At 34.2% G+C, this 21041-nt stretch overlaps 1 protein-coding gene across 1 annotated transcript in view; it reads left to right on the forward strand.

The window, feature by feature from the left end:
- The window catches only part of LOC134852032 (uncharacterized), an 84746-nt gene that overhangs the window by 15794 nt on the left and 47911 nt on the right, over positions 1 to 21041 (forward strand). Inside the window, exons 3-5 of the mRNA XM_063868310.1 lie at positions 3661 to 3905; positions 4204 to 4409; positions 9924 to 10117. Coding sequence (XP_063724380.1) covers positions 3661 to 3905; positions 4204 to 4409; positions 9924 to 10117 — 645 coding nt within the window. The remainder of the gene's footprint in view (positions 1 to 3660; positions 3906 to 4203; positions 4410 to 9923; positions 10118 to 21041) is intronic.

Genomic DNA, 21041 nt, shown 5'->3' on the forward strand with positions numbered 1-21041 from the left:
ATAAAATAAAAAGGGAGTTTTGAGACTAAATGTGGTTGAAAGAGAAGATTTGGAAATCTTGCTAGACGTGTTTAGGACGGAGACTTGAGCTCTGATGAAGCTTCGAATGACTATAATTGTCAAATGACTTGCGCACTTTATTGTATCTTATATTGCCCCGTTGACAGTTTGAAGCTGCTTTGTGCTATCATCCAACCAAGTTTGGCTTCCTAACTAACTACTCGTCAATTTGGCAGATCTGGTAAAAAATGTGGGCTATAAATTTTGTGGTAGTTATGCAACAGCGGCGATGTATTTCTGCTCAAAAATCATAAAAATAGAATTTAGCCATGCTATTTGGTCTTATTGACACGCTAATTGACAGACATTGAATGCATCACTTTGTACTGAAAATTTCTAAAAATTTCTGTTTTTGGAAAACTTTAAATTGGAAAATGTACACAAGACTGTTTATATCAGAGCGACGCCCTGAATATTCCGACTGCCTCTTAAGCTCCACAGAGTTCGCTTTGAAAAAAAAAACAAATTTGATTTTTTTGAGACTTTTTTACTGAAAACCATCCCCCGTAAAATATTTTAAGTACATAGTGATTAATTCGCATAGAGCAAAGCATTAAATATACCAAATAGGATTCAACAATTCTTTTGAACGATTTCTAATACGGATTAAGTGTCCGCTTACGCGTAAATACCGCACGAAATATATCGCGCGTTAAATGTCCCAAGATGCCCACATAGGCAATCTTTACTCTCCAATAACCCCGGGTTGACCTCCATACACCAAAAATGCTTGTCATTCAATTCTATACAGCAAAAAAAATCTTTATCATACAAATATATACATCAAGTGTATGGAGAAAATGCTTGTCATACAATTTTCATACATTTTCAAAAAATATTAGAAAAAAATCAAACCATTTCTGCGGCTTACAATTTACCTCACAACTGGCATTCTGAAATTATCTTAAAAAATTTTTTTCAACTGCAAATTGAATTTTCTACGCAAACAAACATTTTCCAAAAATTTTTTTTGCGTGCAAAAATTAATTTTTTGTGTGCATAACGTAGTCCTGGGTTAATATTGGTTTTTTTTTCTTTTCACTTAATATTTTCAAAAGCGGTGAAAGTTTTTATTTTTTTTGTATGGCGTGTTTATGTATGCAAAATTGCATGGCGTGTTTATGAAAATTTAAAATAAGCATCATTGAAAAAGTTTGCCAAAAATTAAAAGTTTGTTAATTTTTCCTATCATCATGTGAAAGACAGCTGGAAGACAATTCAGGTTGTTTTTTATGCATTGTAAAAGTAAGGCCGTCCGTTTTCTAGTGCTTGGAGTAACCAAGGTCCTTGTCACTTGTATTCGGTTGCAAACACAACCCAAGAGTGTTCAGAGAATAAATTCAGAAACAAAAAACATCTTTTTGGTTTATGAAGAAAACAACTATCATACAATTTCCATTTATGGGAAAATGTTTATTGTAGAGATTTCGTACAATTTTCTGTACGTATGGAATTGTACTGAATCGTATGAAAAAAATTTTGCAATGAACAGGATTGTATGATAAGCATTGGTCAACCCGGGATTTCAGAAAAATGGATCTAAGCTGAAAAGTCGTATTAAATTTTAGCTCAAGGCAAGAATTATTTTGAAATCAAATTTTATCTAGAGATAACCGAGCGAGCACAAGTATTTCGTCACTTTCTTCAAAAATTGGAATAAGTTTTCTTTACCGTTATACTCACTGAGTGAGAGTTATAACTTTTTTTTTCGACTAAACCTAACAACAACCAATTGAAAGGTTTTCAAAAAATTGTCAAAACATGGAACAGTACATGTCAGTATTTTTCAGGAAAAGCACAGATTTCATGCAAAGATGTCTATTGGATTTTTTTAAAATCCAACAGGTGTTTTGATCCAATAGTTTAAATTGTGGCTGCATTTGTTGAAAAACGAAAGAAATGGTTTTTGCTCTGGCTTTCGAAGAAAGTTAAGGAATGTTTCGGCTAGGGGTGTTTTCTTCTTCATTAACTAGCAATTTTTGGCGAACTTTTTGCATATCATATGAAAAGTACTGTTGTCTTGAGTTCAATTTTTAATTCCGGCTTAACGCCTCTGGTTTTTTGTTTTGCTATTTTTGGTTTTGGGTTAGCGCGTAAGCGGATATGCATTTCGTCTTAAACTCGTTCCAAATAAATTAGGGATTGTTAAAAAGTTTAATTAATACATTACTTTAAGCTAATTAAACCATTTTGCACTTAATCGCAAATGAGGATGATTTTCAATAAAAATGGCAATAAAAAATTGATATTTTTTAAGTTCATTTTTTTTTGAAATTGAATCAATTATTTTAAAGGAAAAACTGTTCCAGTGAATTTAGAAAGCAGCCAGAACCGTCAGGTTTTCAATCTGATACGAACAGTCTAGTTGTTCCGACTTTCGATACGAAAGTAACGGAATATTTGTGCTCGGGGTGGGTTTTTTTTTCTTCAGACAAATTTCGACTTTTTAACTAGGCGTTTTTGACGGAAATTTTTTAACATCATTCGAAAGGTATTGTTGTCCTGAGCTCAAATTTGAAAAGACATTTCACCTGTGATCATTTTTCGTAAAGTTACGGGGGTTTAGAGATTGCCATTTTGGCCAATTTGGGACAATTAACGGGCGATATATTTCGCGCTATTGACGCGTAAGCGGAGAGTTAATCCGTCTTAGAAATCGTTCCAAATTGGTTAAAAGAAGCTTATGTGCCATAATTGGCTTGTTACAAGGAGCGAAATCTATCCTTTTGTTCTTTGTATGGCGTGTGGGGGGATGATTTTCATAAAAAATTTCAAATTTTAGAATTTTTTTTTTTCGATTTTGTTTTATTTCCTTGAGTTTTTAAATGTTATTACTGCTCCATAAACCTTAAAAGGCAGTTGGAACATTCAGGGCTTCGCCCTGATACGAGCAGTCTTGTTGTCTTTTATAATCTCTTCTCACTGTGTAATTTTGGATTACTGGACACCTTCCATCGTCACTTACGCCAAGTTTAATAAAATGGTTATACCCAATGTTTTATAACTTTTGTAAGTATCTTGAAGTGGTAATAAAGAGCCATCGGTGGATACTCACGAGTACTAAAATGATAAATCAGTCCCACTTGTACCAAAATAAAAAATCAATCGCGTTAGTAACAAAAATATTCAACTGGCCAAGACTACTAAGCCGACAATTTTAAGTTTTGGGGCGATAACCGGCTCTAAATTTCGTATAGATCCTACTCACTGTTGACAAGCTCGCAACGCGTTGGCGCGACTGCGGCGTTCACTATTCTGCTGCTTAGTTTTCTTCTGTTTAAACAGTAGAAAATTAATGTAATAATTCGTTGGCTCACAATTCGACCAATCAGAAAACGAGTTGAGAATAATTTTGGTACAAATGGGACCAATGTTTCATTTGGTACAAATGAACGTTAGTACAAGTGAGACTTCACCGAGCCATTACTTTTCATGGTTGAATTCATTTTCGTGTTTTAATCAATAAAATTTCACTTGAGATTATGCACTCGAGATTCACTATCAAATTATGCTGTTCGAGACAAAAATCAACTATAACTTCATGCTTGTTTTTTTTTGTATTTCAGTGCCTTTATCCATACTTGTTTTATAATTTTTCAGCTCCGAGCCCTCTGGGTAGTAGAATAAAACGAAAAAAACAAGTGAAGACTCAGCTTCGAGCTGTGCCTAAAGCGCAAACGGAAATTTTGAACAAAATCAGAGAGAAGTTTGACATTCGACAAGGACCTGATCCTGAAATTGAGCGTGGTAACCTTTTGAGGATTACACCAGAGGGAGATTTTGCACTTTTGCAGCCCTTCAACCCCCTGCAACACGACTACTCGCCGCAAATTGGACCTTACACGGTAACTTCATTTTTCTGATTCCTGTTGGAAAATGGCGGCATATTCATGGTTTTTCTTTAGACATTTCACACCAAGTCTTCTTCGCCTTATGTGCATTCGAAGAACTCTGGCGATCAATCCACAGAATAAGCATATTGGAAAACTAAGTTTTGTTAGCAACAAGAAAATCTTTTAAACAACGAATACTCACCTTATAAAAGACCAATTGAACTTGAAAACGAATGCCAACTTGAACCGTGGCAACGCTTCTTTGCAAAAGGGAAAAACCGTTAAAAAATCCAATTTTTGTGTTTCAAAGGTGTGTACTTGGATGCCGTTTCTGAAAGAGCAAAACGTTAAGCATTTGGAGCCCTGCAAATACCTTCCTATTTATGGTGTGAATGATGCATGTGCTGTTCTTCCACTCTCCCCTAGTCAGAAACCAACAGAAGCCAAACTGTTGCAGTTCTTGCCATCTGGGTTCTTCTCCCCTTTCCCAAACCCATTGGACGAGGATTCTGTGCGGTACCAAATCACCTCTTTAAATCTAGTCAGTCATCGACTGTTCCTTAGTGTTGCTACCTTAAAAAAGGATTGAATAAGTGGATTGTTTGAAAACAAAATGAGGCCATGAAAATTCATTTTTTTGGTTATTGAATCCTATTTTTTGGTGTACATGAAAGAAAATCGACAAAAATTTCAATTTTTAGCGGTTGACTTTTGATTTCATTTTAAGTTCACTTCATTTCCAAACTCCACAAACAGCAAAAACGTAATGCTCACAAAAAACGTGATCGACGTTAAATTTCGAAAAAGAATTTCAATCTTCAAATCCTGAGCCAAATAAAAAATTTATCCATTGCTTCAGTTTTCTCAAAATGTGTTATTTTATCAAAAAAAGCACCAACCTTAAATTGCTTGTGAAAGTCAAAGAGTTTTACAGAAGTATATAGTGTTAAATTTCAGAAATTGTTTTTTTTTTAAAAAACAAATTAGTTTTGTTTTCTGTTTCCTTACTATTTCTGCCTCGTTTCGTTTCTGAGGTAGATTCGTTTCGGGTAGCAGGCTGATTGAAAATTTTTCATTTCATATGTAACTCAACCGTAATTATTGGAAATCACAAATCAACAGAGAATAACGAACTGACACAAGTTTAGGTTTTTAAAAGCAGAAATCAATGTCATAAAATGCGCAAGATGAAAGCATTGGTAAAAGAAAATTAGAACAGCGCCTCAAAAACTAGTGAAACTTGTTTCGGTTTTTCTATTTGGGACTTTTCTCACTCCGTGTTTTTTCATCATCAGAAAATTCATTAGTTACGACCTTGATTTTTCTCGCTAAAACTCCAACGAGAACTCTCGCATTTTTTTGGTTTTTCAACTGTCAGTTGGTTATTTTTTTAATTATATAAATCTAATTTCGGATGTTTTTTGGATTTTTGAAAAATTTGTTGTTTTTCGGTTCGTTTTCTTGAGGATAATTGGAGCTGAATACGCTTGAGTAAAGCTGAATACATAGGAAAAAGCTTTGTGTTATTGAGCTATTTTTCTTCCGATCACTCAAACTGGGGAGAAATTTTGTTTTCAGATGTGTTTTAGTTTTTTTATAAAACCACGCAAGTTCAGGTACCTCAAATAATCATTGAAACGGGTCGAATGATACGTCACATTGAAGGCAGCCTTCTTAGTTAAGATTTGAACAAAAAAAGAAAAATCGAGCTGAAGTTTTATTACTTTTAGTCCAATTTCGAGCAAAACGTACATTTATGAAACTAGTTATTTAGTCTCAAGATTCGCTTAGCGTTTGTTTGGCAATAAAAGATTTCTAACAAAATTCCCAGATCTTGGACAATTCATAACTCTTTGCAATGCTAAACTATTTCTTTATGTCTAGTCAGTCATCAACTGCTCTTTTTCTTGTTTTTTGTTATTCAGTACATGAAAGTGGCGAGAAAAGGAACTCTTTGTCTTTGGATGCGTTTTAGATGCTCTATTGAGTTAGTTTTATTCCTTAAAACCAGGCTATACAATCAATCATCAGGTTAGAACATCTTTCAATCCTAATTTGAGCGACAACTTTTTGGTTTTTTGTACTAAATTCGAGCGAGCAAGCATCCTTTAATTAGGGCATTAAGCTTTTATCTAGAACTTTAAAACCTAATTTTGCTCCAGTAAAAACATTTTTTGAATGATTGCTTAGCTCCTGCTTGGGAAGGAGTTTTTTTAAAAGTTGGTAACGTAATGAGTATTATACGATAAAGCTTGGTGATTTTTGTTGTGTTCTGCTCCCGCGAAGCAAAATCGTTATTTAAAAATTGAAATTTTATGTGGCCCCATTCCAAATTTTGTTTTCTTTTTTGTCTGTTTTAGGTTTTTTAAAAACATTCCACGCAAGTTCAGGCACCTAAAATAATCTTTGGAACGGATCAAATGATAAATAATTTCCAAAAAAACTTGGAAGCATCATTTAGCGTTTTTGTGGCAATTACAATTTTCTAATACAATTTAAAAAACTTATGGTTTTTTTAGAATGGTTCATTTTTGTTATTCGTATACATTTTTGAAGAACACTGATGTCAACTATGTTTAATTTTTTAAGCTTCTTTTCTTTGTTATTGATCTTTCTCTCATCATACCATGCACAAAAAAGGACTTTACTTTGAAAAAAACTTTTTGTAGTTTTTTATGTCGGAACATTCTGTGCTACTTGCAGAGCAATCGACTAACCTTATTAATTTTCTAGCGTTGTTTCATTTCGACGTTTTTTGTTTTTTGAAGTTTTGTTGAGCTGTCCTTTTTTTTCTATTTTTTTGCACCGTAACCACAAGATAGCGAGCAAGATTTACTTTGTTTTAGAGAGATAGGTAGAGTTGAAGTGGATGATGGGGAACCTTATTGGTATGCATATCAGTTGAGTTGTGGCATTTACTACTCCTCGAATTTTCGTGTATGGCTCTTTGAAGATGCCATGCTTCTAAGCAGAATTCCAATCCACAGGAGCCAAGTATGGCCATTTCAGGTCATACAAATAACCAGTGGACGTGCTAATCAACAAAATCAGTACGGTTTCAATTGGCTCCTGAAGGAATATCGCAGCGGACCAGTAAGTGTGAATGAATCTTGGGTTTTGCAACCGGATTGAATTAATTTAATTATTCAGTTTGAATCTCAAGCTAGCTTTTTTCTTTTTATGAGATTCCGTACCCAGCGAAAGCTGTTTTTCTAGATAGAAATGTTATATAGATTAATTAGCCATTTTTTGTTTTTTCTGTTCAGAAAAGATCTATTTCTTTCTTAGTTTAGAACTAAACATTTTCTGGAAAGAAATAACCAGAAATCAGTTCACTGCTCAACCGAAACGAGATAAACATGCTTCGAGTATACAAATTAGCCGTAGCAAATTAGCCGTAGCAATGCAAATAAACACTTGTTATAACTTGGTGTTCCGACTGCCTTTTAAGGTCTATGGAGCATTAATATTATGAAAAAACTAAATGTAATAAAATAAAATGAATTTATTTTTTGATTTGAGATCGTTTGTAAAAAATAATCCCCCACACGCCATTTAAAGTACAAAGTGATAAATTTCGCTCCTAGTAACAAATCAATTATGGCAAACAAGCTTACTTCAACCAATTTGAAATGATTTCTAAGACGGATTAAATCTCCTTTTAAGCGTTAATAGCGCGAAATACATCGCGCGTTAGTTGTCCCAAATTGGCTAAAATGACAATTTTTTTAATTCCAATAACTTTAGGAAAAACAATTACAGGTAGATTATCAAATTTAAACTCAGGACAACAATACCTTTTGAATTCCGTCAAAAAAAATTCCGTGAAAAATGACCTGTAAAAAGTTGGAATTTGTCTGAAAAAAACTCACCCCGAGCACAAATGTTCCGTTACTTTCCTAACGAAAGTCGAAATAATTAGTTAATAGTTTTCCAACATCATGGTAATTTTACTGATGTTTGAGCTCAAAATATGTCGAGCAAAAAACCAAAAAAATTGATCCGAAATGCTTAATCCATCATTTTGTATTTTAAAAAGCGCGTGAGGGATAATATAATATATATTATTTTAAAAATATTTTCAATGTTTTTTTTTCGACCGGGTACGAGCCGTCTTGCTGCTGTTGTATTCAAAAAATAGATAAATTGAATTCGTTCATCTGTTATGTCGAAATGATGGCGAGATCAGCGTGTTTTCAAGCAGTGTTTAATCAAACTAGTGTTTCTTCGAGGACAGCAGTGTTTTGTCGGCTCTTTTACAGTTTCTTTCCTTTTATTTTTTCTGAAGTCCAATTTATGGAAGCCTTTCTAGAATGATTTTTCATGTTAAAAACTCCCTTAAGACGTGTCAGTGTGAACAGGTGGAAAAATCCTACAACTTTTGGTACATGCGAATTGTCGTTTGGTTTTTTTTCGGAACAATTTTGTGTGACGATATTTTCTGAAAAGGTGGGAAGCTAGAAAAGAGCTGTTTGTCAACAAATTTGACTTCCAGAGCTCATTTGAGGTTATTAAATCTCAAAAAAGTCAGGCAATGTGTGTTTTTCCAAATTCAAACCTCTATAAACTGCAATGAAAACTCTTTCTTTAGAATTTTCCCCAATATTTTTTAAATCGCAAATTCACCTCACAGTTTTTCGTTGGAAAAATTTTAATCTTAAAATCTTCAATTCTGATTCAGACTAACCAGCGAAATAAATAATGCTGAAACTTTAAACGCATTTTTCAGAAATTGGGTTAACGTTAGACAAAAAATAATAAAAAATAAAAAACAATAATAAATTTAGAAAAAATGTTGACATTGAAAGTTTTTTAAACCCTTTTAATAGAAGTCAAACTATTCGTGTAAAATTTTTTGTAAAAAGTCATTGGTGGCTCGTTTTAGTCAATATAAAATGCGCCAAAAAATTGTGATCAACTGATTGGCTAATTAAATTATAGTATAATCTATAACAGTTTGCTCAATCTGTTCAAAAATGCTGAAACTAAATTTTAATTGAGGTGAACTCGACATTCTGTGACTATCAAAGAAAACTGTATTAATTCAAATATAAATGGAGAAACTCTTCCTCTCGTAGAGTTAGTTGGGCTACATAAGAGACTCACTTGGATGTATTTTGCTTATCAGTTGACCTTACTCTTACCGCAGTTTCTGATGGTCTTAAAAATCGTAAAATTAAATTTTAAGGATAATAACAGAGTTCGAATTTTGTAAATTGAATTAAATTGTTTTAATTCTAATAAAATCTTAAATAACATTCATTCCCACTCATCTTTTTTGTCTTATTTATGTCTTACAGGGGCGGATCTAGGATTTTCTCGAGGGGGGGGGGGGGGGGGGTGGATTTTCAAAAAATTTTCCAAAATTTTGACGACCTTTTTTTTAGGTCGACCAAATTGATTTTTTGAGCTCTCCCAAAGCACTGTTTTGCCCCTATTTTAGCTAAATTTTCTGCGCCACAGGCAAATTTTTGAAAAAACAGTCAAAAAAGCCGTTTTTGGGCACTTTTTGAAAAATGTTGACAAAAAAATCGCGTTTTTTGGCGCGCGCTCCTCAAAGTTAGTATATATTGGCGCCAAAGGCGCCTTTAGAAAAATTTTAGGGTCGGTCGGCCAAAAATGGATTTCTGAAAAAGTATCAAAAAGTATCCAAGTACCTTTGGGTCGGCAGGGGGTCGAATCCCTGAGGGGGGGGGGGGGGGAACATCCGCCCCCTCCTAAATCCGCCCCTGATGTCTTATGAGCTTTAATACAACTTTGATAAGATTTTATCAGTTCATGTTTTCCTTAAACCCGCTGTACTTTATGTTTTTTTTCTGAAAAAAGTAGGAGCTATAATTTTTCGGGGGTGGGGCACACTGGGAAAGTTAAATTTTAACTTTTGGGCTTTATATAAACTTTTGAAAGTGAGTGAATTTCGTCTACACTGGAAAAGTTGAATAATTATTCTCTCTATATAATAATGTTGATAATAATAGTCATAATCATAAAAATCATAATACGAATATTAATCGTACCAAAAAATTGCAGATATCTGCTTCAGTTCAAGAACATTTTTGAAGGCGGGCCTGATGAAGCAATGATGAATCGACTAAACGAAAACCCAATCAAGTTCAGGGAGAAGTTTATCGGAAAAGTGGAGATACAAGGCTGGGTATACTTGAATTGGCGCGCCCTTCAAGGTGCTCTAGGGGGAATCAAGCTAGACCCACAGGTCCTTATAGGTACGGTGCAAGTATAATAGATGAGTTACCGCTTAAAAATCAGTTTTCCGAAACACAATACAATCATTTAAACTGCTTTGTTAGAAGTTATTTCATTTTCAAAATTTTAGATATTGGAAATATGACGATTTGATTCGTTTTATGCTTTTCTTGTCGAGGTGTTTTTTTGAGAAAATTATCATTAAAAATTGCGTTAAGCTCATTAGAATGCTAGGGTGAGCGCGACCGCCCTTCATCTCTCCCCCGAAGAACTGTATTACAAGGGCAAACTGTGCACTGGATAGGAGCACAATGTGGTATGTGTAATTCTTTGGAATCCATAGACAAGTCTACTTTAAACATGCTAAAACTTTGACGACTTGATCAAAGGACACACAAGAACAGAGCCGTTTTTTGCTGAATCCGCTTAAACTTCACAAATTACCCGACTTTGGCCTCGTAATAGAGTTGCCACATTTTTCATATAAAAACCCCCTCCCTTAAGAAACTGTTTTAAGACAGCCATTTCTTGATGGCCAGCCAAAAAAAAAACATTTCTATAGACGCATTTTGAGCTAATATATATCAATTTTAGGAGGCAGTGAGACAAACAATTTTTTTGATATAGAACCTATGGAAAATCTATGTAAAGAGTCTATGGAATCTACGTCTCCTTTCACTTTAACGACCATATCTCGGGAGGATCTGGGTTTTTCTTCAGTTGTGATTTTTTTTATTGTGAATGTCGACCAATGCATTTTTGAACAGTTTTTTTGGAAGGTGTTGTCTAAAAACAGCATTTTTTTCTGGTGAGACCTCCCATCATAATTTGAAAATATTGGCGACGGAAGCGCATTTTGAAAACGCTATGGCGACAGTTTTTCACATTTCCTGATAAGTCAATCAAAAGCAGAAAACGCTAAGTCAGTCGTGAAATAGCACCGAAATGATTATTTGCATAGTGAAGGTTTGGAATCCAATTTCTCTGATTTAAGGGTAAGGGTGTGTGTGGGGGGAGGGGGGCGGGGCTATTGGTGACTATAGGGGACTATATATTTTTGATCTTTTAACCGGCTTCTATGGTCATAAAATACTACTACTTGGCTAACAAGGCCACTTTCTGCTTCAATCGATCAATCTATCATACTTGTTTCTAAGCCCACGCGATTGGATGGATCGCTTATTATATCAACGAGCTGCTGAAAATGTCACCCGAATTGAGGTATTGCACCGACAACGTTGCTAAAATGAACACTCAAGATGCGATTCATTTGATCAGTTTTTTCTTCTATGGGCTCGGCTGTATCGGCGCCGAATATTGGTACCCTTACTACGGAAGACAAATGTCAATGCTCGTTTATAACAGTTTTCTCGAGGAGCAAAACAAACGACGTCAACAAGAACAGCTGCAGCAATAAAAAAACAGCAGCAGCGAAAAAACAACAGAAGCACGCAGCAGCATTAACAACAAGACAATTTCCCGCATCCAAGTTAAGGCCCAAATAAATGATTGTAACGAAAAAATTTCAGACAATTATCAGTGGTTACAAGGATAGCCGGTTACTGTGCAAGTAGCACAGAATGTTCCCACCATCGTCTTAAAAAATACAACAAAACTTTTTTTAAACTTGGGATCATTTTCGGGAAACTTGGGATCATTCGCAGTTTTTTGATTTTTTGACGTTTTTGATTCCAAAACAGCGCTATAATAATGAAAAAATCTAATTTTCCTCGAGTAATCCTATTTTGTAAATTCAGCTATTATAAGCTTTTGAGCCATTAAAATAAGCTATTGCAAGTTTATTTATTCGCTCCAAATAAAACGAAAAATAAAAAAAGTATATCAAACCAGTTTTTCTCGACACTGGTAAAGTTTTTGAGAAATTTATAATGTGGTTTCAATAACGACTTCAACGAGTTTAACATGATGTATCACTCAGCCCAGTTCAATGTTTTTTGTGGTACCTGATTTTGCGTGGAAAAAAGTAAAACACACACCCAAATGCGAAACTACTTCCCATTTTCAATAGTCGGAACAATAATTATCACACTAGGAATAAAGTTTTTTTATATTCGTGACATTTTAAATATAACTATAATTAATTATAGTTCTTTGAAACATCTCCAAAAATCATTTATATCAAACGATATTTTCACATCAAAAACATGTTTCATTGTTCCGACTTTCCAAGAAAGTGACTATACATTTGTGCTCGGTGTGGTTTTTTTGACTTTGAACTAGCTATTTTTGACGGAGTTTTAAAAACATCATCTGCAAAATATTGTTGTCTTGAGCTCGAATTACAAAAGATATTTTACCTGTAATCATAGTTTGTAAAGTCATGGGGGTTTAAAAATTGCCAGTACGGCCAATTTGGGTCAATAAACGCGCGATATATTTCGCGCTTTAAATGAGATTTGATCAGTAAAGAAGAATTCCAAATGGTTTGAAGTAGGCTGTCTGTCGTTATTACTGCATCACTGGGAAAAAATTATCACTTTGTACCTTATATCGCGAGTGGGGGATGCGCTTTAAAAGATGCAACTTTTTTGAAAATGTCATCAAATTTTATAATAAGAACACTGCTTCATAGAAATTTAAAGGCAATCGGAACTTTCAGGGCTTTGCCTTGATGCGATGTCTTTTTTTAAATAATTTGAGGTTTGTATTACTCTTGTCGAAAACGAAATCTCTAAACACGAGAGATCTTGTCACATTTTGGCAAATAATTTACTGAGCAAAAAATTTACAGCCGAACAAAAATTTCATCGAAATCATTTCGTAATAAGAGACTGTTTTTCAAATTTACAGATAAGCCAGTCAAAAGCAAAAAAAGCCAGTCAAAAGCAACGTAGATGCAAGATCGAAAATGAAATGGGCGTTTAAAAGACATTTAATCGATTATAGTCGTCTGAAATGCAATGCATTTTCTTAAAAATTACAATGAGATAAAAATAAAGGATTATATTTGACTAAAGTTTTTTCGAAACGCAGAAAAAATTAAAATGTATCAAAAACAATCCCTTATAGTTTTTTTCTGCGTCTCGAAAAACATAAAATGTTAAATAGTTCTTCATAATTTGTTTCAAAAAGGAGAGCATAATCGATAATTACTTGATTAAATTAATATTTTTTCACTTTTAGAAAAACTGGTACTAATATCTTAATATAATCCATGATTAACTCTTAAATTTGGATGCGGCTGAACAACACACTTACAGAAAACACTGTTGACAACAAAGAACTAGAAAATAAATAACTAAGGAACGAGAAATTCTTCAAAAAGCGGAAGGTAGCTGGAAAGCAGCATACTTTACCACATTTTAAGTGGATTGCAGAACGTTAGCAAAAATTAAAGGGATTCACTACATCGAAAAACGTGTTAAGCCTGAAACAGTATTAAGATAGATTGGCTTTTTTTTAAAATCAAAATGAGACTTTTGAGAGCATTAAATAAACATTTTGATCAAATGCTCATTGCGGTGATGGTAAGTGCTGAAACTTGATTCGCCCTGTCCTTAATTGGTCAGTATTGGTAGTTGTCACAGCTCTCAACTCGATAAATCGACTTTTTTGCTAAGAGAAACAGCTCAATTTTATCCGTAATCTTACAAAACAGATGCAGTTCAATGAAAACTCATGGACAAAAGTGAAACAAAACGACAAATTCACAGTATTTCAATTTTTTTTTTGAAAACTATGATTTTGAACAGCTAATTTAGAAGTAGAAAATTTTCTTTTCGTTTGCACGACTACGTAAGCTCGCCCATGTGCTAATTGGCTTCCTTTGCCCAGTAAAACCTACCGTACCAAATAAACTAGCACGAGTGCTAGTTTAATTGTGGGTCGGGTGATATCGCTAACCGATGTTTTCAGCACAGCGGGATCAGCAACTCAGTCCTAGACAAAATTAAGGGCTGTGATTCGTGCCAGCAGATAATATACCGGGGTAAGTAGACATTAAGATCCAACTAATTAGACGGTCTGAAATTCAAGGAGCCAATCGGATCGCCTGTTGAGACACTGCTTAACCATGACAAACAAATATGATTTTAAATGCTTTTTCGGGCACAAAATGCTTCCTATTGTTGTACAAAATAAAAGAATCATCTTAAACAATTACTCCAACATGTTCTTGCGCTTGTTTTTTTTCCGGAGTTCGAAAAAAATTATTTGTGATTTAAAAAACCTAAACAGTTAAAAATACCCAGGGTCGAAGTGCTCGATTTAGTTTCGAATTTCTCGACCAATAATTGGTGTGTTTCGATCGTCTTGGCCAATTTTTCATATATTTCGACTTTTTCGATTAAGTTTTGGCATGTTTTGACTTTCTCGACCCAACAAAAAAGTGTTCGACTTTGTTCAACCCAGTTCAGATATGTTTCGACTTTCTCAACCGTCTCGACCGTCATTTTTTAAAAGTTTTTTTTTTGTAATTTTTTTTTATTTGACCTCGTATACCAAAAAAAAAATCAAAAATTTTCTTCGAAAGCCAGAACAGCAAGGTTGTTTTTATCAGGAGGAAGCCCTGAAAGTATCAGGAGGAAGCCCTGAAAGTATCGGGAGAAAGACCTCTTCGAGGAAACCCATCAGAGGGAAGCCCCTTAAAGACTCCCAACTAATTATTGCTTCGGAGAAATTTTGATTATTTTGAAAAAAATTATCAAAATAATTTTTCAAAGGGTCGAAGTTTGCAAATCATGTTTCAACCGTCTCGATCCAGGCTCGATGTGTTTCGAACGACTCAAGCCAGATTGCCTATGTTTCGACTATGTTCGACAGAGGAAGAACAATTCGACCAAGTTCGACTGAGGACAAACGTTTCGACTGAACTCGACCGAACAAAAAACAATTTGAATGTGTTCGACGGTTTTGTTGTTGCCTCAAAAAACTCATATATTTTAGGACCATGTGCAGGCCTTCTCGTTGCGGTCTTGTATATGACCAGCAAATTTGCTGCTCTAGCTAACTGCATCTTAAAAAATTTTGTATACTGGATTTTTTGCTAAATTTATTTCAACCGACTCGACTCTAGGTTTCGATTTTGAGTTTGAATGAGCTGTAAGTTTGTGCTCGATCCTATATTTCGACCAACTTGACTTTTTGTTTTGACTATGCTCGACTTATGTTTTGACTGTGCTCGACCGATGTTTCGACTTCGTGCTCTACTTATGTTTCGACTGTGCTCGACATATGATTGGACTTTCTCGACTATCAAATAATATTAGTAAATTGACAAAAAATATAATCAGTGCTTTTCAGTTGATTTTTTGTGATGATGCTTGATTTAAAAATAAACTTTAAAAATCTGTAAAATGCAAAATTCTTTCAGCAAAAACTTCTTCAAGTTGAATCACCCAATCTGGTCTGAAACTGTTGTTGTGAAAACTGATACTTGAGAAGTTTTCGGTAGAATTTGCTTTTTTTTGCCGCATGAATCCTTAGATTTCCAAAAGTGAAAGGATTTCCTCTGAAACATTTAGTTTCGCGCTATGCAATTCTCCTCAATTGAGTTTGCGGGTTGGAACTTTCTGATAGAGATCTTTCTGACGGAAGTCTTGATAAAAATTTTTTTTTAAATTCTTGACCATCTTTTTCAAGTTTTTCAATCATTTCGGAGTTTATTCTACCTTATTTGCAAATAAGAAACTAATCGAAAAAGTTACTACTTTGAGAAGAGAAATCACTATGGACATAGTTAAAATCCAACTAATGAAATTTTGAACATAGTCTTTTTACTTCTCTCGGAAAAAACCCAGCCAAATCGGAATTAGCAGTTTAACATAATAATTCCGATCAAAAATAACCAAACCAAATATTTCAAGGCATGATAACCAAGCCATATAACATGCTTTGAGAATGTCACCTGCAAATAATCACTTCTCGATTATGCTTAAGAGAATGCTATGGATTTGAACTTGAATAGATCACAATGTTTTTCTTTTTTCGTTTTTCGGAATCCTTCCCACTTATCTCAAAAATTGCAATTCAAACAGTGCAGAAAGTCCAATGCTGTTAAAGAAGATTCCTTTAGTTTTGGCAAAAAAAAACATTTTTATTTTGGAAAATGCCTCGGTTTTTTGTTGAGAAGCTATTAGGGACTTGAAAAAAGCCCATTTTTTAAAAATTTTGGTTGTTTACTAGAAACTTTTTCATCTCAAAGATTACCTCAATAATTCTGAGATTAAGGAGTCAATAAAAAATAGGTTTCTGGATATCTTTTTTGAAGTAGCTAAAAATTGAGCGGCTAATCTCTATCAGTAACGAGCGTCTATCAGTAATGTGCCGAGAGAGGGGTGTGGTGGGTCGCGACCTCCTCCCTTCCCCCTCAATTCTGGTTGCCAATTTTTTCCGAGAATACTGCTTTTGTATAAATTTACGAAATCAATTTTTGGCTGACCAACCCCAAAAATATTCTAGAGCTTTCGGCACCAAAATTACTAAGTTTTGGGGGAACGCGCCTCAAAAAACGCAATTTTCTGGTTAAATTTTTCCAAAAATTGCCTAAAAACGCTTTTTTGAAAAGTTTGCCTGCGCCGAAGAAAAAATTTGCCAAAATAGGGTCCATGTAGTGTTTTTGGTGAGCTCGGAAAATCAAATTGATCGGTCCAAATCAACTTATTGTCACAAAATTTTGATAATTTACGAAAAATCGACCCCCCAGGAAAATTTTTTGCGAATGCCACTTTTGCCCACGCACCTGCAAAATGTCCTAAATCTGAATTTATGATCACGTTGTCTCAAAACTCCATTAAAAATCCTAAGCTAGGCTTTAATCAATTGTTCCTAATAAATGCAGTTTCTTCAAAATCTGGATAAAAAATAGTACAGACTATGTAAAAGTAGAATTTTCAATCTTCTGACAATTTTTTTTTGTAAAAGCAGAATTTTAAAAAAAGGTTCAACGTAAATTTTTAATGTTTTTTAAATATTGATGAACCTTAAGTTCCTAAAAATTCTTGGTATTTCGGGCAAGATTTAGCGCAGATGAACTGAACAAACATACTCGGCTAATCATTTCAGTCAAAAGTTATCCCGGCGAGTTTCGTGTAAAAAGTTGCATCGCAGTTAACTCAAAATAGTTTGTTTCGTGTTAACTTTATGTAAAAACTCAAATAGCAGACAATAAAATTCTCTGAACACTCTTCAGTACGACGCCCAAATCGGTAAAATTTGTTCTGAATCGGATTCCAGAAATTTTAATTTTTTTCCGCAAAACTTGAAACGACTTCAGAACTGTTTCATGCGCTTATTTCTTGTGACAGAGTAAATGGTTTCTGAGCAAAACTAATTCAAAATTTCGGGAAAAAAATAATTTCCCAAATTTTGAACCAAATTCCACAGACGGTCTTTGAGTTTCAATCGAAAGACAAATGTTTAAACATTAGGCAAATGTGTTCATCAACGTATAACCGTTTACCACTGGATTCCAATGCAACTAAAATTTACCATTTTTGCAATTAAGAAAACAGTCAAAAAAATGTGTGTTCGGATTTTTCCTCCATCAGCGGTTAATAACTAGTTTGAGAAGAGAAACCACTATGAACTTAGTTAAAGTCCAACTATTGAGATTTTGAAGATAATCATTTCACTTCTCTCGGAAACAACCCAGCCAAATCGGATTTAACCGTTTAATTCCGAGCCAAATATAACCAAGCCAAATATTCCAAGCCATGAAGTTCAAGTCAAATAACATGCTTCGTGAAAGTCCACTTCTCGATTATGCTTCAGAGATTGCTATGAATATGGACTTGAGAAGAATGCAGTGTTTTTCTTTTCTTACGTTTTTTGGATTCCCTCCCACTTCTCTCAAAATTACAATTCAAACACTGCAGAAAATCCAATGCTGTTAAAAAATATTCCTTTAAGTTTGGCAACAAAAACTATTGTTGTTTTGCATAATGAAACTTTTTCATCTCAAAGATTAACTGGCTAAATCTGAGATGAAGTTGTCATTATGAAAATAGGTTTAGTTTTATTTTTTTGAAGTGGCTAAAAAAGAGCGGCTAATCCCGGATCTTGTTAACTATCCCCCCTATGGTACATTGTAACGAATCTCCCCCCGCCTATAAAGAAGGAAGTTAACAGTTAAACGTATACGAATTTCGCACCTTGTTAAATATCCCCCTATTGCAATAGGAGGGGGGCGTGGGGATATTTAACAAGATCCCTAATCCCTATCAATAATTAGCTTATCACTAACGTGCCAAGAGGGGGGCGTAGTGGGCCGCGTCTGCCTCCCTTCCTCCTCAATTCTAGTTGCCAACTTCTCCAAAGGGTCCCGCTTTGGTATAAATTTTTGACATCTATTTTTGGCAGACAAACCTCAAAAAGTTTCTAAAGGCGTTTTCGGCGCCAAAATTACTAAGTTTTGAGGGAGCGCGCGCCGAAAAATGCAATATTTTTGTCAACGTTTTCCAAAAACTGCCCAAAAACGATTTTTTGGCCTTTTTGTAAATAAAAATTAAAAAAATTCAAAAATTGGGTTTTTATAGTATTTTCGGAGAGTCCAGAAAATCAAATTGGTCGGCCTAAAAAAAGTTTTTATAAATTTTTATAATATTCCGAAAACCCGACCCCCACTAGAAAAACTTCTGCGCACGTAACTGCAAAAAGTCTTATCTCTGAATTTATGACCAGTTGTCTTAAAACTCAATCAGAAGTCTGAAATTAGGCTTCAACCAAGTGCTCAAATGAGTGTTACCTTCCTTACAAATTCAGTTTCTTCAAAATCGGGACAGAGAAATCACTACAGACTACGTAAAAGTCGAATATCCGACTTCTGACAATTTTTTTGTAAAAGCAGAATTGTCCAAAAAGTTTCATGGTAATGTTTTAATGACTTTTAAAAATTGATAGGCTTTATGTCCTTGCAAGTTTTTTGCATTTCGGACAAAATTTAGCGCAGATGAACTGAACAAACATACTCGGCTAATCATTTCAGCCATAAATTATCCCGGCGAGTTTCGTGTGAAGATTTGCAACGCAGTAAACTCAAAAAATTTTGTTTTGTGTTAAGTTCAAGTTAAAAAAAATTGAAACGAGTTCAGTAACTGTTTCATTCGCTTGTTTCTTATGACACAGTAAATGGTTTCTGAGCAAAACTAATTCAAATTTTTGTGAAAAAAATAATTTCCCAAATTTTGAACCAAATTCCACAGACGGTCTTTGAGTTTCAATCGAAACACAAATGTTTAAGCATTAGGCAAATGTGTTTATCAACGTATAAACGTTTGTCACAGGATTCCAACACAACTATTATTTGTCAAAACTGTTTATAGTCAACGTTTGTCGTTGAACTCTGCCTACAAAATTCACTAACACATGTAGACAAGACCGTCGTATCAGGGCAAAGCCCTGATAGTTCCGACTGCCTGTTAAGGTGTATGGAGCATTAGTAACATGAGAAAATTAATTGCAACAAAATAAAATGAAAATATTTTTTCAATATGACAATTTTTGTGAAAATCATCACCCCACACGCCATCTATGGTGATAGCTTTCGCTCCTAGTAAAAAATCAGTTACGACAATTAAGCTTGCTTCAACCCTTTTGGAACTACTGTTAAGACAGACTAAATCTCCGCTTATGCGCCAGGGTTGACCAAAATGCTTATCTTACAATTTTCATGAGTGAAAAAATGCAATATCATACAATTTCGACAATTCTACAGATACAAAAAACGTTAGAAATTTCTAGGATAAGCATTTTTCATACAGTGAAAAAGCAGGACAAGCTAAGTTTTCATAAACCAAAAAGATGACTTTAAAAAAATTTCTTTTCTCAAAACTTTTGGGATGTGTTTGTGGCCGAACACACACAAGTGACTAGACCTCAAAACTAGAGTCACCAAAGGGATGATCGTCTGGAATTTGAGAGGCATTAGAACCGACTTGAATTGTATAAGAGTTCTTTTCATCAATGATATACCGAAAGCATCAAACTTTTAATTTTCGGCAAAAATTTTCAAAGATGATTATAGCCTGTTTTGAAAAATGATCCAGAGAAACGGAAAAAAATCTAATTTTTGTGTATCCAGGACTACGTTATGCAGACAAAAAGTTGGAAAAGTTTTTTTGGAAAAAGTTTCTCTGAATACAAAATTGATTTGCAGTTGAAAAAAATTTTTTCAGGGCAATATCATTTTTACTTGGAAAAATTTTGTTGTCGCCATCAAAAAGATGCTGGTATTACAATTTTCATATATGGAAATTGTATGATAACCATTTTTTTCCAAAAAAAACATTAAAATAATTTTTTTTCTCTACCAGACTGTTTTGTTTGGTTCAAATAGCCGCAAAAACTAGTTAAAATCTTTTTCCAATGATTTTTTGAAATTATATGACAATGGTATGAGTAGTATTTTTTCATACATTTGATGTAATGAACTGTAAGATAGTCGTTTTCGGTTCATGGAGGGCAACCCGGGCGTTAAAAGCACGAAACACATCGCGCGTTAATCGTCCAAATTGACCAAAATGGCAATCTTCTAACTTAACTAAAAATTATCACAGGTGAAATATATTTTCAAATTTAAACTCACGACAACGATACCTTTTGAAGGATATAAAAAATTTCGTCAAAAAAGGCTTGTTAAAATGTCAAAATTTGTCTGATGAAAAAAACCACCTCGAGCAAAATTATTCCGTTACTTTCGTTACAAAAGTCAGAACCAAAATGTATCTGGGAATTCCAGAAGCCAGTTAGCACTACTATGTGATCTGTTGTAAAATCGAGTTTGGCGCCGTAATGATTATTACGAGTTACGACGCCAAACTCGGTGCCAAATTGATAGATTCCTTTCTTAGTAATATTGCAATTTTTGTCTTTAAACAAGGAAACAATATTCAAGAACGTTTCTGGATGTTTTAACGAATTTTTAAACCGAATATTTCAGCTGGATTGGGTTTTTTTATTAGAGTGAATGAAACGCGAGTTCTGTTG

The sequence above is a fragment of the Symsagittifera roscoffensis genome, chromosome 7 (genome assembly GCF_963678635.1).
Source record: "Symsagittifera roscoffensis chromosome 7, txSymRosc1.1, whole genome shotgun sequence".
NCBI classification, from domain to species: domain Eukaryota; kingdom Metazoa; phylum Xenacoelomorpha; order Acoela; family Convolutidae; genus Symsagittifera; species Symsagittifera roscoffensis.